The 14,975-nt window shown below is 40.2% G+C and overlaps 1 protein-coding gene across 1 annotated transcript in view; it reads right to left on the bottom strand.

The window, feature by feature from the left end:
• ITGA2 (integrin subunit alpha 2) overlaps positions 1-14,975 on the bottom strand; it is a 70,700-nt gene that overhangs the window by 50,099 nt on the left and 5,626 nt on the right. Inside the window, exon 2 of the mRNA XM_074569406.1 lies at positions 2,106-2,229. Within this exon, the coding sequence (XP_074425507.1) occupies positions 2,106-2,229 (124 nt within the window). The remainder of the gene's footprint in view (positions 1-2,105; positions 2,230-14,975) is intronic.

Raw genomic sequence — 14,975 nt, 5'->3', positions numbered from 1 at the left:
TGTAGGTAATCTTACATCTCTGCATATGTATCTCTGTGCAGGGCTATACACAAATGTCTCAGCTAGCTCAATATTTTCGTACGGGCTTTTCCAAACTTTAATTGTAACATTTTCACATGCATTTTCATGGATTTCTGATTTTAACATCTTACTTTCCTCTTACAGAAAAGAGTTCAGTTACTTGCTCTCTGTCCATCATCAGCATTTGCTGATGCTAGATTATGGCTATTTTGGTGTCCTGGTTTGAGGTAAAACAGAAACAATTTTCTGTTTTGTAATTTTGCTTTTTAGCTGGGCCTCTTCTAACTGACTAATCTCTGAAATTAACAGCATATTGTTCAGAAACTGTTCAGTCTGGGAGTGATAAGACCTGATTATACCAAGGAATGGTATGCACAGAGGCTCTTGCTTAGACTTGTTGCTATAATAACCAAGGTCAGCTCACTTCGTTATTTGCCCCGTTAGAGGGTCGGAAGCGGAGAAGCGTAGAGGGGTCACACCTGCAGGGAGGAGCGGACAGGACAGGTGATCTAAAACTGACCAACAGGGTATTCCACCCCGTATGCATCACGCTCAGTATAAAAGCTGAGGGATCAAAGGTCAAGTCTCTTTCTTCAGTGGCCGATGTCCGAGGAGGACCCTGTCTGTTCATCTTGCCTTTAATCCCAATCCGAGCACTCCTGGCTCCAAATCTGGAATTCAGCTCCTGTCCGTTGCTGACTCCAGTCTGGGACTTTCCCTGTGCCTGCTGGTGATGGGATCGTCATCCTGGGAGCTGGATGCGGTTTTGTATATATTGTATACTTTATTATTATTAATAATAATATTATTATTTTTTATAATATATATATATATTATAAAAAGTCAGTCATGTTTTACTCTCTTGTTCTCTTTATTTCTAGGTTGTGGGTTTTTTTTTTCCTTAGGACAATAGAGCTTTTTCTTGTGTGCATTATTTAAAAAAAATAAAACACAAAACCACCACAAATATAATAAAATTTATTTTATTTATAATTCCATTATTTTTTAATATTTTCAGTAAAGTAGTTCAGTTCTTTCTCTAAACTCATAAATCTCCTTATCTTTTCCTCTCCTCTCTTTGGAGGAGGCAGGGGGGCATCTGTCATTCTGATTGGCCAATCCGGCCAAAACCACGACATTTGGTTCTGACACTGTATCAATCTACGGAGAATGACACATCTAAAATGCCATCTAGGCTTCCGATAATGTAGATAACTTGTGTGACTTTCTGCTATAGACTTAAACCCATGTATACACAAATAACCACTTAAAGTAGTTGAGTACGACTGAACTCGTTATAGACATACAGTCCTCACCATGAAAGACACCTTAAGCTCAGTTGCTGAGGCTGCAGAGGAGGAAACACTCTGTTTTCCACTAAATGGGTTTACTCTGGCTTAATAGTTTAAAGTTATTTTTGAAACCAACAGCACTAGAAAAAATATTTTACTAATTACTCATCAAGCCCAATGTTGTGGCAACAGCGGACTTCTCATCAAATTTTATGGTTGAAGAGATGCAGCGGACACAAGGCCTTTGCTAGCCACCGTGTTATGAAACACATTCCGTCCCTTGAGAAGCGAAGACAATACTATGTCAGACACAAAATGACACAAATTTAAGTTCACTTAATTTTAATATTCATCATTACAACTTCCCAGCCCTAATCATTTGTTTTAACCTCAACAATGTTAAAATGAAAAAATATCCCACAAATGCGCAATGTGTAAGAGAGATGCTATTGGCAAAAGAAGGAACGAAAGGAAAGCTAAAATTCCACAGCAATTGTGAGTCTGAGGAAACTTGTATTGGAGATGAAAGTAAAAGATTAACAGAAAGGAAGACCTCAGACAGCATTGTGTAAAGGAAAAAAAACTGAACATTCGCATGCATAGGTCTTTAGAATATTTTCACTTTTGTTTTGAAAATGTAAGTACTTACTAGCAAAAAGATAACTCTAATATAAAAAGGAATTAACTGGAACACATTTAAATGAAATTTGGAATTATAAAAGAAAAAGCAGTTGCAACATTTTTTCCTTAACTTTTTAACTGGACATATAACAAGGTGTTCAAACTGCTTACCATTTGCCTTGTTCATTTATAAACTGTTGAACTGAATATCCAAACTGCTCTCTTGATGGGCCGGAAAATATTTTTGCTTCTAGGAGCCCAACATTGTAGGCTTCACAGCAGTTATGAAGAATGCCTGTTAACAGAAAGATTATGATTATCAGAGAAGCAATTAAAGAAGAATTTTAATCCCAGTGAAGAAGGTTCTTCATCTGTGCCAGCTCCCCCGATAGAAGAAAAGAAAATGTAGCCTCCGACATGTGCAAGAAAAAACCCAGCCTTTTCCCTGCATTACCCATCTGCCCATGTGTAATGCCTGTCTATCACTGTTTATAGGTGTTATAATACTGTGGGCAGAGATCAATGATGCGTTCACTGTTTGCATTAACAAAAGTTGCGGCATTACTAATGGGAATGTTTTAGCTGAAGGGAGGCAAGAAATATGATTCAGAGATCTGTTATCCTCCTTTACCCTAAGGCATAAGTTAAGTTTATGGCACAGCAAACACGTAACAGCCTGCTGAGATACATTAAAACGAAAATGTACTAACTGTAACTGCTAATACTGTTTGTATACTGGTGTCTATCTGCAACTTAATGTTTGAAGCACTGGAACACAAATCAGACTGCATCGGAAAATCTACATTTTTGAGTAATTTCATTATCAGGCCAGAAGCTTTTGTTTTCAGTCCAAACAGTCTGAACAGTTGTCCAAACAGGAAAACTTAGAAATATAAACAAGCAAGATAGAACTGCATTAATAAATCATGACACTTAACACTGAAACTCCACTTTGCTGTGATCATAGCATTAATTGCTTTTCCTTGGGCACTTGCGTGGCTAGGAATAAGGATATGTCACTCCATTTTTTTGGGAACTGGCAGTGTGGGCTGGGGACAAGGTCCTAAATGCACCAGTTTGCTGTGGGCGTGGGGGCCCACTCCTCATTCACAAAGGACCTGAGTGCTTTCTGATCAAAAGCTGCAGATGGACATCCTGGAGAACACCTACTAGAGAAGCTGCAGGAAAATGGACAGAGTCCCTTAATAGCCAGGAGTAGATAACTCCTCTCCCATCTTGGAGGTGGAAGGACTGACACACCAATGGGATCTCAGGAACAAGTTACACCCCAGCTAAGACACACCCTGGGGCTCCTGAGAACCCTCCAAAAATGTCACTGACAGAAGAAATCATGACCTGTGGTTGCACTGCACAGTTGCTGCCTGAGGTTCCCAGGTGAGGCAGGTTCATGAAGTTGCATATGGGTTAAACAACATCCCTCACATTTCCCCTCCCTTCCTGTGTGCCCAGACAGAATGAGTTTTAACTGCTTTACACACAAAATACGCCTCACCGTAGTTATTTGTTATGAGTCATTGTGAAGTAAAGTGGCAGCCTTTATGATAATCCCTTATAACAGGGAACTTTTAAGGAGACATGAGCCTATTTTTGGCATCTTAAAAATATAAGCTTAAATTCTAAGTGTTTCTCTAGTTTTAATGGGCAGCGAACTCATTGTTGGTATCACTCTCTTCCAGGTCCCCAAACCAGCTTCAGAAGAGAGGTTAAGAGGGATTATATTAGCATAAAGCAGTCCGTCACAGTAGCTCAGCTGTAATAGTAATAACAACAACAACATCATATTGAAAACATTAAAATCACAACCGCAGGTTTGCAGGCAAAGTTCACGACATGTAAAAACTTTCAATGAATTTTGTACCTTTGCCCATAAAATAGGAAACACACACGTTACTAGCAGAAGACTAAATAGAACTCACACAGTTACTGCTTTTTTAGCACAAACTCAAAGCAGGAAATCATATATTAGTTATTTCAAACAACCACTATCTACAGCTGGCCTCTGGAAAGTGAGCAGTCACCCTTTGCTAAAAGTATAGTTCCTTGAGAAACATCCTTAGAGATAAATATATTTCCTGAGTCATGTTACTTAAGACTGGAGAACACAACGGGTACAGACATATCACTCTGTGTTTTGCAGTACTGTTGACACAACCATATATATTCATTGCTCAAGTCTGGGTTTTGGGGAGAGGGAAAAGAGGAGCTGAGATAGATACCAACAGTCATAATTTTGTGATCTAATATACTGCATTGTATCAAAATATTTTTCTCACTTCACATCCTGTGTTTAGTTTAGGGTCTGTGGTTTCCAAATTATATTATCCTCAGCCAGAAATCAAGCACAATTTAGCAGTGCCCCATTCTCAAAGGCCACAGGAGACTATACTGCAATGCCATCCCGCATGTAAATACAGAAGACGACTATGTCTCCAAGTTATATGGTGCACATGGAAACAAACTTTTGCTTTTGAGTCAAGAGCCAAAAGTATCCTAGAATTATAAACATTTCCAGTGTGACCCCAAATTCAATGACATCTAGAGAAAAACTCCTGACTGCCTGGACACTGTTACACAGTTCTTAGTAAATCACACCTCTCGCCAAGTGGTAACATTGCTAAATGTCTTTTGACTAAGTCCACTGGCCAACTTCGGTGCAAATGCACGGAGGATCTTTCAAATTGTGTCCAAGGGGAGAGTTTTATTAAATGCTACGGCCAGGGCAAAAATTTCCAGAACTGGATAACACTAGAGAGACCAGATAACACAACCAACAGCCTGAAGGGAAGTCCCTGTGCTGATTCAAATTCCCCTTGGGTGCTGTGATGAGTCAGACATGGGTCAACACAACATGCGCTGGGTTACTCCTCGTCTGTCCACCTCTCCCCCTCGCCCTCCCACAGGCAATGCAGCATCCTTCCCTGGACCTTCCACAGCCGCTCTTGTGGTCCTGCTTTCTCCAAGATGGGGGCTGATTCCAAGGAGCAAAGACACTGCCTGGCCCAGCCTGAAGATGCTTCAGCTCCTTGCAGTTTCTCTGGGCCTCATCACGTCTTAGGGGAGCAATGCTCTTTTCTTCTCACCAGCCTCCCATCCCATCTCCTCACTGAACCGTTTCACTTGTCCTTCCCATTTACCACTGGGGTTTGGTTTTATTCCTGTTAATCATTTGCACTACTGCAGCATCACAGCACTGCTCTTTGAGGGCAAGAATTTCTACCTGCAATAACGAGAAAACTGTTTGACAGGCCACAGGTCTCTTCTCAAAACTGCTTCTATCATCCTCACTTTCTGGCCAGGCAGATAGTCCAGGACAGCAAAAAGAAAAGCGCAAAAAATCAAACCCACCCCTGAAGACACACTGTCATCTACAATATCCTATGGACCAGCTTTTCCTCCCATTCATGACTGCTTTGCAAAATCAAATTAGAAAGGCTTGGCAAATACACTTTGACTGATCACGAACATAATAAAGTGAACCACAGTTTCAGCATATTTTAATCACAGTCATTTTAAATTCCACATTTTTATAACCATTAGCAGGTTTTTGATTTTTAGATCTACTCCACGCAAATCTTAATGGGTTTGGGCCTAACAAGTATAGGCTTGCAGTAATATACTAGGCATTTTCCTGCCATTTTCCTCCATCTTATATAGTGCTTACACTATAAGGACATCTTTTATCCATTTTGTACATCTATCTAAATACAGTATTCAGAATGAGAAATTCAAGCATTTGTAGCCAAAAAAAGAGAAAATGCTAAGTTTGCTTCAAACCTATTTTAAGCCTGTGCCAGAATAAGAGGGTCTCTTATGCGTTAAAAGGGTGCCAATCATTGAAGCATCTAGGTTCAAAGTACTGTATATTCTAGGCTGGAAAGATTCAGTATCTGTTGCTGCCTTCAGGCAATGAACTTTGATAATTTAAGAATCTTGAAATAAAAAAAAAACCTAATTCACTATCTGGATTTTAATAGCTTTTGGTGACAGACTTCTACTTTGTGACCTAACGATCACGATGGGAGATTAGTCGGGCAAGCAAAAATCCACTTCCTAACTTCTGTCTGTAAATGGCACTTTATTTACAGTCAAATAAACAGACCGCATGGAACAAAGGAAGCCAGATACAAGCTTAAAGCTTCTGAAGGACCCTCTGAAGACTTCAAAAGCAGCAGTTCCTCTCTGCCAATTGGGTAGGGGGCACAGGCGCTTTGGTTTAAATAGGATAGCTTCATTCAGCAGAGTAGCTTCTAACATAAAGCTTCAGACAAGAAAAGTTAGAAAAAATCCTTAATGGGATAAAAGGAACTGTAAGCTTTCCAATAAACTCCACTATCTCTTTGCATGGTGGTTTGGTTTTTTTCTGGGAATTCCCAGAAATTCCAGCAACTGCATTATTGCAACGTATACCACAGGAGCTGCAGTGTAGGATTATAGCTGCTTTTAGACTTCTGCACCACCATTTTCTTGCTCCTACTAGGACGAAAAATAATACATGTTCTGACTGTGCACCTTTAAGCCTGAACGTGTGGGAATTCTTCCATAACTATAAATGACATGTCTAATGATGGCTATAACGCCTTCTGTTTGCTGCCATTGAAGTACAAGCTGAAACAAGTTTATTGAAGTAATAGCTCATATTTCTTTATGAACAGCCCAGTTCATAACTGTTTTGATTTTTTAAGGAAAGCTCACAGCTTAAAGTGAGCAAGCAGAAAATGTCTGTTGGGTAATCAGTCATTTCATGTCATGACTATAATAGTTGTCTGATTGTAACCTCTTGTTCAGGTTAATCAGTATAACAAAAAGATTGTTTGATTGGATGAGAAAAAAATGAAATCAGATTTTGTGTGTTTCATTACTTGGTTTGCGAAATAAGTTTACAAAACTTTAATAAAATATACTAAAGTATTATTAGTCTGCATTTTATGTCATGTCATAAACGTGTCATGTTGTTTTCAGTCTAAATAGCAAAATTGAATTTTCAATTACTTTGTTTTACATCGCAAAGTTGATGCTCCAATAAGATGGCAATATATGACAGAATCCCATAATCATACAGACTCAGTTATGTCAACTCTCATCTGTCGTTAAAACATCCAGTCAAACAGAGGCATTCACTGCTGCTGTTATTTATAGCTTGCATCAAACAGGTCTAGCAATCACAGTATAAAGAAAAAAGAAGACAGGACAGATCTTGACCACTGAGTCTATAAGGATCCACCTCATGCTAAACATTAGTTTTACATTTGTTTAGAGTTAACCTTGACAGCAGGAACTTTACAGTAACAGTAAATGTAATGTAAATGTACTTTACATTACTTCACCACTTTTTTTCCCTTAATGGTATTAGCTATAAACCAGAAAAGGTTTCTTATATAATGCAGCTAAGCAACCATTTGTCTTTGTGAGTGAGCAGTCACGCCAGTAACGGGAACAGAAAGAGCCCCCGTGGGCAGCTTCCCTCTGCTCGGCAGCACGGGCACGGGCACAGCTACGGCCACGGCCCCTTTGTGCCCCTCCATCAGGGCAGCGGGCCCTGACAAACCCAAAGTCATCACCCAAAGCTGGGGGATTTGGGGGTGGAAGGGGGTGAGCATGTAGCCACTAAAGAAGAGCAAGGCCATGACCTGGCGTTACGGTAAAACCAAGACTGTGTAACATGCATTCTTGCATGGGCTTTTTAGTGCATGAATTGTTTTGGAAAAAATATCAAGAAAATCCCACTGGATTATTGTCTGTTTCCTGAAGCAGTTTCGTAGACTGGCAGCCAGTAAGATGTGTACAGCCTACATTGCCTTAATTGCTCCGTCTTGCATTTTTTGAAGTATTTATTCTTTCCAGAAGAGGGCTTTAACTTTGCCCTTTATGTTACTTCGCTCCAAGAGAGTCACTACAAATTCCACAAAGAAAATTTTCCCCTTGGTCTCAAAGATTTCTTCCTCCAAAGAATACACATCCGCAGGGCCCTGAAGCCTGTCAGACCCTGCTGGGGACAGAGAAAGGAAAGGGGTGAGAGAACTCCTAAGTCCTGCTTTACGCTGGCTTCATCTCACAGCAGATTGTGCTCTCTGGTTCAAGCTTTCTCCATGAATGCAGTATTTCTAAGCGCTCTTTTTGGGGTGGATTTTCTGGTGTTCTGTATTGTGCAAGGTCACACTGGCTCTCCTTCGTTGTGAGGGAACTTGTAAAAGCACTTTTTTCTCACTCCAGTACCCAACGGGTTATTTTTTTCATCCCTCTGCAAAAATTTGCTGAAGATTGGCTCACTCAGAAACAGAGTACAGGCATCTACAGATACCCTTTGCACTATAATCACCTACTGTCCTTGAAATATTAGGCAGAAGGTGGAATGAAGGCAGGAAGGGAAAGTAATAAGGTTATGAAAGAGGGCGGTCAAGTAGTATTTGCTTCATATTAAACATATTTAGTGTAACTTTACTGCTTTATATTAAAAGGCAACAACATTTTGGTGTAAGAGTAAAGTTACTCCCGTATTTTTCAGAATCTATGTTATCAAAACAATAATCCAACTGTAATTAGTCAACTACTCTTACAGAATGAGCAACCCATAATTTGAACAGCTTTCACAATAAGTTGTTTTGAAGATTTTATTGACAAGACTGTGAACACATAAAGAACAAAAAAAAGCAGCATGCAGTTACTTTATTCTATTGAATTGTAGTACAGATAGTCTTCATTGTGGCTTTCAGAAGCCACTGAGCAATTCTCACTGCAATGAGCTTGTTCAGGGAACAAATGTGGCCAAAGCAGGAAACACTTTTTTTTTTGCTAACATATTAGTCTTCAGCCTGATCCACTTTACTGTATTGGTACATGCATTGTGTGCATACACAGGTAGTGATATCAAGTCAAGTTCTTTTCATGTAAAACAAATAATTCTATATTGATTGCACCGCTTGGGGCTTTTTTGTAAATGATCATAAATATAAAACACGTTTTTGGTATATCTTTAGTATATGTGGTCAGGGCTATGTGGAATCCAACCCACTTAATGCAGGGAAAATAGAGGACTACTTAGAATTCAATCTGGAAAGGTATATTAACCTTTACCCAATAAGTCAATACAAGTAGAAAATATTTTCTCATTCGTTTTCTCCTGTATATCTACTTCTCTATTTTTTTGCCATTTTTTCTTAGTATCTAAATATCAGTAAATTCTCCCAAAGGCAAGTAGATATCTTCAGCTCATGTACTGAAACATCAGTTTTATCGTTATAGTTAGTCTGTTTTTATTTTAAATCTAACAAATTTGTTATTGAGAACAACCTTCTAAATAAAGACAGTGTGAACCTCTGAGAGGAATCAAAAGAAGCAAAGAATGCGGTTGACAAGACACTGGATTTTTTGCACTAAAAGTCAGAGTATTTTATAATCCTCACGTTAATTACTTCGTTGATACTTCATTGTGTTTACAGAAGCCTTAAAAGGCAAGTCTCCATTTTACCACTTCATCTGTTTGGGTTACTTTCTTTTATCTTGAGACCGACGTTTTCTTCACATCAGCTACAATATCTCAAGCTATTTAATAATTAACAAAGACCATAACATTTAGTGTAGAAATAAGTTATAAGCCACCAAAAAAAAAAAACCCAACAGAAAAACCAAAAAAAGCCCAAACCCAAACAAAACCAAAACAAACCCACCCAGAAGAAAGGAAAAACAATGCCTCATTTAGTAACAAATCCTCCCTCCCGCCTGTCTTCCTCCCCTCCTCTCCCTCCCTCCAACAAGTTTTCTTGGCTTAGTTGGCCGACTGCTTCTTCCTGGAAGTAGGTCAGCTTCCAGCCTGAAAGCCTCCGAGTGTGTGAAAGCCTGAGTCACTGCCTTTCAGTTACAACTGTTCAGGATCCAAGAAGCTGCACTGAAGAGTTACCAATAACCTGCTATAAAAGCATCCCGAACATGATACGACACATACGTTGTGAATGAAAAGTTGGAGAGACTGGGATAACAGGACTAGGCGATGTCTATTCTTCTGTTCTGGCATTGCTGCAGAGTAAGGGATCTAATTAAATTTACCCACAAGTGCACTAGTTACTGCAAAAGAGTTGTCTTTCTCTTGATAACTCCTTATTTGTGGCCCACACATTGCCCTCTTTGGCAAAAAACCTGCTTCTTATCTGGAGTTAAGAAATCTCAACAGCCTACTGTACACACAAAGGCTGATTTCAAAGTAATGCTTAAGAGCAGTTCCTGCAGGACCGACAACTTCCTATGTGTTTTAAATAAAGACAGCAAGAATTCAAGCCTACTCAAATTAATTATCCTGGCATGTTTCCATCATTAAGTGAAGTGGCAAAAGCTTTCTTTTACAGAAAACTCACATAAATTGCATCTTTTTAAACTGACCTGCAGTTTTTCTTTTCTTTTATCTTGGTACAACAAACAGGATTATTTCAACTTTCTCCTTAGACTACCACAATTTGTCCTCAATGATACCACAAAGAGATTAAAAGTACATGAGGCTAACAAGCTGTACACAGTTACATGCTTTATATGCAGTTTGGTTGCTGGCTTCACAAGCAATAAAAAAACCTTCATGTGCTTCCCTGTGATAAAACCAACTTTCAATCCAGCAGCATTTCACCCCAGCAAATTCTCTTCCCTTGTGTCCACATTATCAGTTGTTGGCCCTGTTTTTTAAACTGGCAATATTTCCAAATACAGTCAGAGAAGCATGACCCACGTTAGGACTCTAAGAAAGGAAATGCATGTCATCACACATAAACCAATGTGACTGCTATCTCTATACCACATGTGCTACATTTTCTCATCTCAGCTGCTATGAGAATATTTTTGTACACAGATGAAAACGCACGTTTGCACACAGGTATCAAGAAGGTGGGAAAGCAACTGAAGGCATCTGTATTTCCCTACCCATATCGCACTCTAGGCTACACGAAAATTTCCGTGTATTATAACATAGTAGTGTATTATATCATATTATATCACTGTTAAATGTGACCTGAGAAGGCTAAATGAGAAAAAGGCTGAGGGACTCCCCTTTGCCATCGATCCCTCTGCCGCTCCAGTGTCACAGCCTGCAGCGCGAGGTCTGCAGCAGCTCGAGAGTGGCCCTGCCATCACACCGTTTAGGACACTGCGTGCAGGACCCTGTTCCTCCCGCAGAGCTTCTCAAGAGCTAGCTGGGAGCTCAGCTTTCTGTGCTCTACACCCACAGCCCCAGAAACAAGAACAGCCTCAGCTGTAAAAAGTTTGCTGCATCAGCTTCCTGCAATAAGAAAACCTCCAATGCACCACAGGATATATAATACAATAGTTGGAAGAGCTATAATTATCAGAACTTTTCTTTTCCTATAGCAAACTTAACCACTACTTCTCTCCCCTGATTGTAAAGGGAGCTCATGGCCTGGCAGACTGAATGGTATGTAGGTGGTCCAAATCATTCACTTGATATTCCTCCTTAATGCACATTGAAATGATCAATTCTGGTACCAGACAGGGCCTAAGCAGAATTTGGGCTCATTAAAATCAGGAAAACAATCCACGAAGCCCAGTCTTCAGTAGCTGCCTAACCCAGAATGAACTTAAAATTATCTGTCACCTAGGTTTCATAGCACAAAGTCGCATAACCATTTAGAATGTGATACAGGTGTAGAAGCACCCCTGTCTGAGAGCCAGGTAACCTGCCCTACTGTAGACCCACTCTGGTATTACGGCCAGAGACGATGAATGCTTACTGATTAAATAATTTCTGCTCTAAATAATTAAATGATCTAACTAAATAGCTAAATAACTTCTTTTCATGCACTGCCTATTTACCAAATGTGAATTGCATGAGCAGTCCAAAAGGGCCAACTCGGAACTCCTCTCCTCCCAGCTAAGTGCCCCAGTCGTTAGGCCACAGGCAAGACATGTCCTTGCTTGTCTGCCTGGAAACTCGAATAGGCATCCCGGGATGAGCCTAGACCTGGTTTCAATAGCAGCGGTAGAGTGCTTCTCTGACTATTGTATTGCCTGGTAGCATAGATGCTTCTGGAAAGTTGGAGACAAAGTCTACATTGCCATGAGACTCAAGGGAGAACAAAGCCCACGTTTCCCAGGTGACTATTACCAACTCTGCTCAAGCAGCTGCTTCTTGAAAAAAAGCTGAACTAGACACCTCTCTCCTTGACCTCAGGGAATGAGGCACCTCATGCAGATGCCCAAGAAGGATGGTGTTCAAACACCCCCCTCAACCCACTGCTGCACTGCAGGAGCCTTCCCGCTTTGCAAGCAAATATTTTTCATGCACTTTAAAGGCACCTAAATGTCTCTGCGGAGTCCGAGGCACCTAGCTCTGCACTGTGGGGCGGGGAGACCAGGTTTCAGGTGAAGTGGGGCTGCAGCGTGTACTCTTCCAGCCCGCGCACCAGACTCTGGCATATCCAGATGCCTGTGGCCAGGTGGCTGACAGGCTATCTCTAGTCAGAGTTTTGAAAAAAGTTATCTTTTTTTTTGTAAAATGCAGCCATTGTACATTTTGCGGTCAGAGAGGCGAGTCCATGTACATTTAAGAAGAGTTTTCTGGAGATAATACTTGCTTCCACAAAAGCAGAACAGTTGCTTTTTGTCTTCAGAGAAGCAAAGTCTATTGTAGCTGTCAGCTTCTCAGAAAGGCAACTCCAGAGACTCTTAACGTATTTTTTTTTTACTGTTTAATATGATGAACTAGCACTGGGCAGTTTGGAAAAGAAAACAAAAACAAAAAGAGAGAGCTGAGACAGTGAAATGGAAGGATATTTGGCTAGAGTCAAATGAATAACTATTATTAGCAGAGCTACTACAGGACTACTATCCAAACAGTACTGCTGGATTTTTCCTCTGTTTATTGTTTTGCCCATCTTATTAAGAGAGTTACTTCATTTTCAGTCATTTCTGCTGTTCTAAATTTGACCTATATGTATTTCAGGGAACTCTATTTCATGGGCATAGTTAAACGAAGCGTCAGGTCACTTACATTTTTTCACTTAGGAAAAGTTAGGTAAATTCTCATTTGAGATATTACAGCTAAATCTGTGTTTAGTATCTATAATAAATCACATCAGTTCTATAAGCATCTGAAGTACTGCACATAAAGATAAGTGAATTTTATACTACACAGCAGGAATACTGGATTAAATCGCTCTCGAGTTCATTATTAGAGCACTCTTCTTACTGTCCTATTAGAATACACAGTTAAGAAAGTTGAATTGATGAAAAACTATTTAATAAAATGTTGTGCCTTTCTTCAGTTAGCAATTACCATTCTCCTCAAATAGAAAATGCAAATGAGGATACAAGCACAGAAACATTTGAGTCACACACTCTCCACTGCCATGGTACTTCGTGACCATCTAGGACAAATTAGGGACAAGATACCCCACTTGCTTCTGCTTCAGACAGGTGTCTATCAGGTGGATTCTTCTATGTTTTACTTTCCTTATTGTAGCATGCTGCTATTAAGAAACCAGGCCACTAACTCTTGACACAAGTTGCCCTGATTTGTACACTTTAGCTCACTAACAGAATGGAACCAAGGCTTAAAGTTCAGTAATTTACTGATTTGTTGTTACAGCAGATTATGCCATTAAGTAGAATTTCCTCCCCAGTGTGCTTTTGCAGTTGAAGGGAGACGTGGAGACAACAGTCACAAGAAGTGAGAAGTGACGAGAAGTGACTGCTGCGTACGAGGAGAAGGCAGGCACCCCGTTAGCTAATCCAGCTCCTTTACCCGTGGGCAGCTGCCCTTCCCCAGGCAGCACGGAGCGTGGCACAAGCACATCCCCAAAAAAAGTCCCAGCTTCACAACTTCTCGTAGCGACACCCACCGCTGCACAACATTTATGTGAGCTGAGCGCAGGTCGACTATTCCTCAGTCAGATAAGAAGTCTGCCCTTGCAGTCGGCTGAGGTAGCTCTTTACTGGGTAATCCAGTAAATCCAGGCAGTTTCGGCATCCACTGTTTTACCACTTACTCACTCCATACGGCTTTGTGCCGCAGCCTTAATACAGCACCAACTGCTGCTGGCTTTCTTGTATGAGCATCACTTATATTTGAGACAGGTAGCTAGACAGGCAGATAGACAGACAGGCAGATAGACAGACTGGTAGACAGATATAAGGTAAAAACCTAATTCAGCCTTCCCTCCCTCCCCCCCATTCTCAAACTCCGTTATTTCCTCAGGTATTATCGCCACTGTGCAATGCGGTCCCTTCCAGAAGTCTGTTGTTAACAGTAATTTTCCTCAAGATTTCTGTATTATCTGTTCTTTAAAAATAACCAATCATACTAGCCAAGGAGATTCGTATAATTAAAAAAATAGTCTTTATGAAACAAAAGAAGAATGGTGAACTTGGAAACAGGATTAAAAGGGTAAAATAAATCAGGAACAAGGCAACAGAATTCCACCAGGGCTGTGCATAACTTCCAAGCCCTTCACCCTGTCTACCAGTAATTTGAAAGGGACAAAAGAATCCGTGACATTCATCATGTGTGACATTCAACCATGCAGATGCCATTCGGTTATACACAAAATGTGTTTGCTTGTATGGCATTCAAAGAGTCTGTGTTTATCTTACTTCTTTGCCTGCATATCCACTTTTTAACTCCTGAAAAATATGGAAGCCTTATTAGATTTTCAAAGAATATGCATCTTCAGAAGAAAATAAAACTAAATTAATCCGCTGAAGATCCCAAAATGCTATCAGGGACTTACTGAAAAAAACAATTACTAGCACTCAGAATACTGAGTTTATCTGGTAATTCAGAACTCCCATCCTGATTTGGAAGTGATGGAAATGCTCACACAGCTTGTTTTGACTCCACTGATGCCTTTAATATTCTCCACCTCCAGAAACTGAGTGCAGCATGAGCAGGAAGAAAGTTATCGCATATTGCTTTACCGGGATACACACTCACACTCAGCTAACATAGACAGAAGGTCCACATTATCCCCTGTAATTCACATTCATTTATTTTTATTATCCTTTTATCAGTGCCTTCAAAAGGGGGTGTGT

The sequence above is a fragment of the Larus michahellis genome, chromosome Z (assembly GCF_964199755.1).
Source record: "Larus michahellis chromosome Z, bLarMic1.1, whole genome shotgun sequence".
Taxonomy (NCBI): domain Eukaryota; kingdom Metazoa; phylum Chordata; class Aves; order Charadriiformes; family Laridae; genus Larus; species Larus michahellis.
The sequence above is the reverse complement of the archived record's forward strand: the minus strand, read 5'-3'. Positions and strand labels throughout refer to the sequence as shown.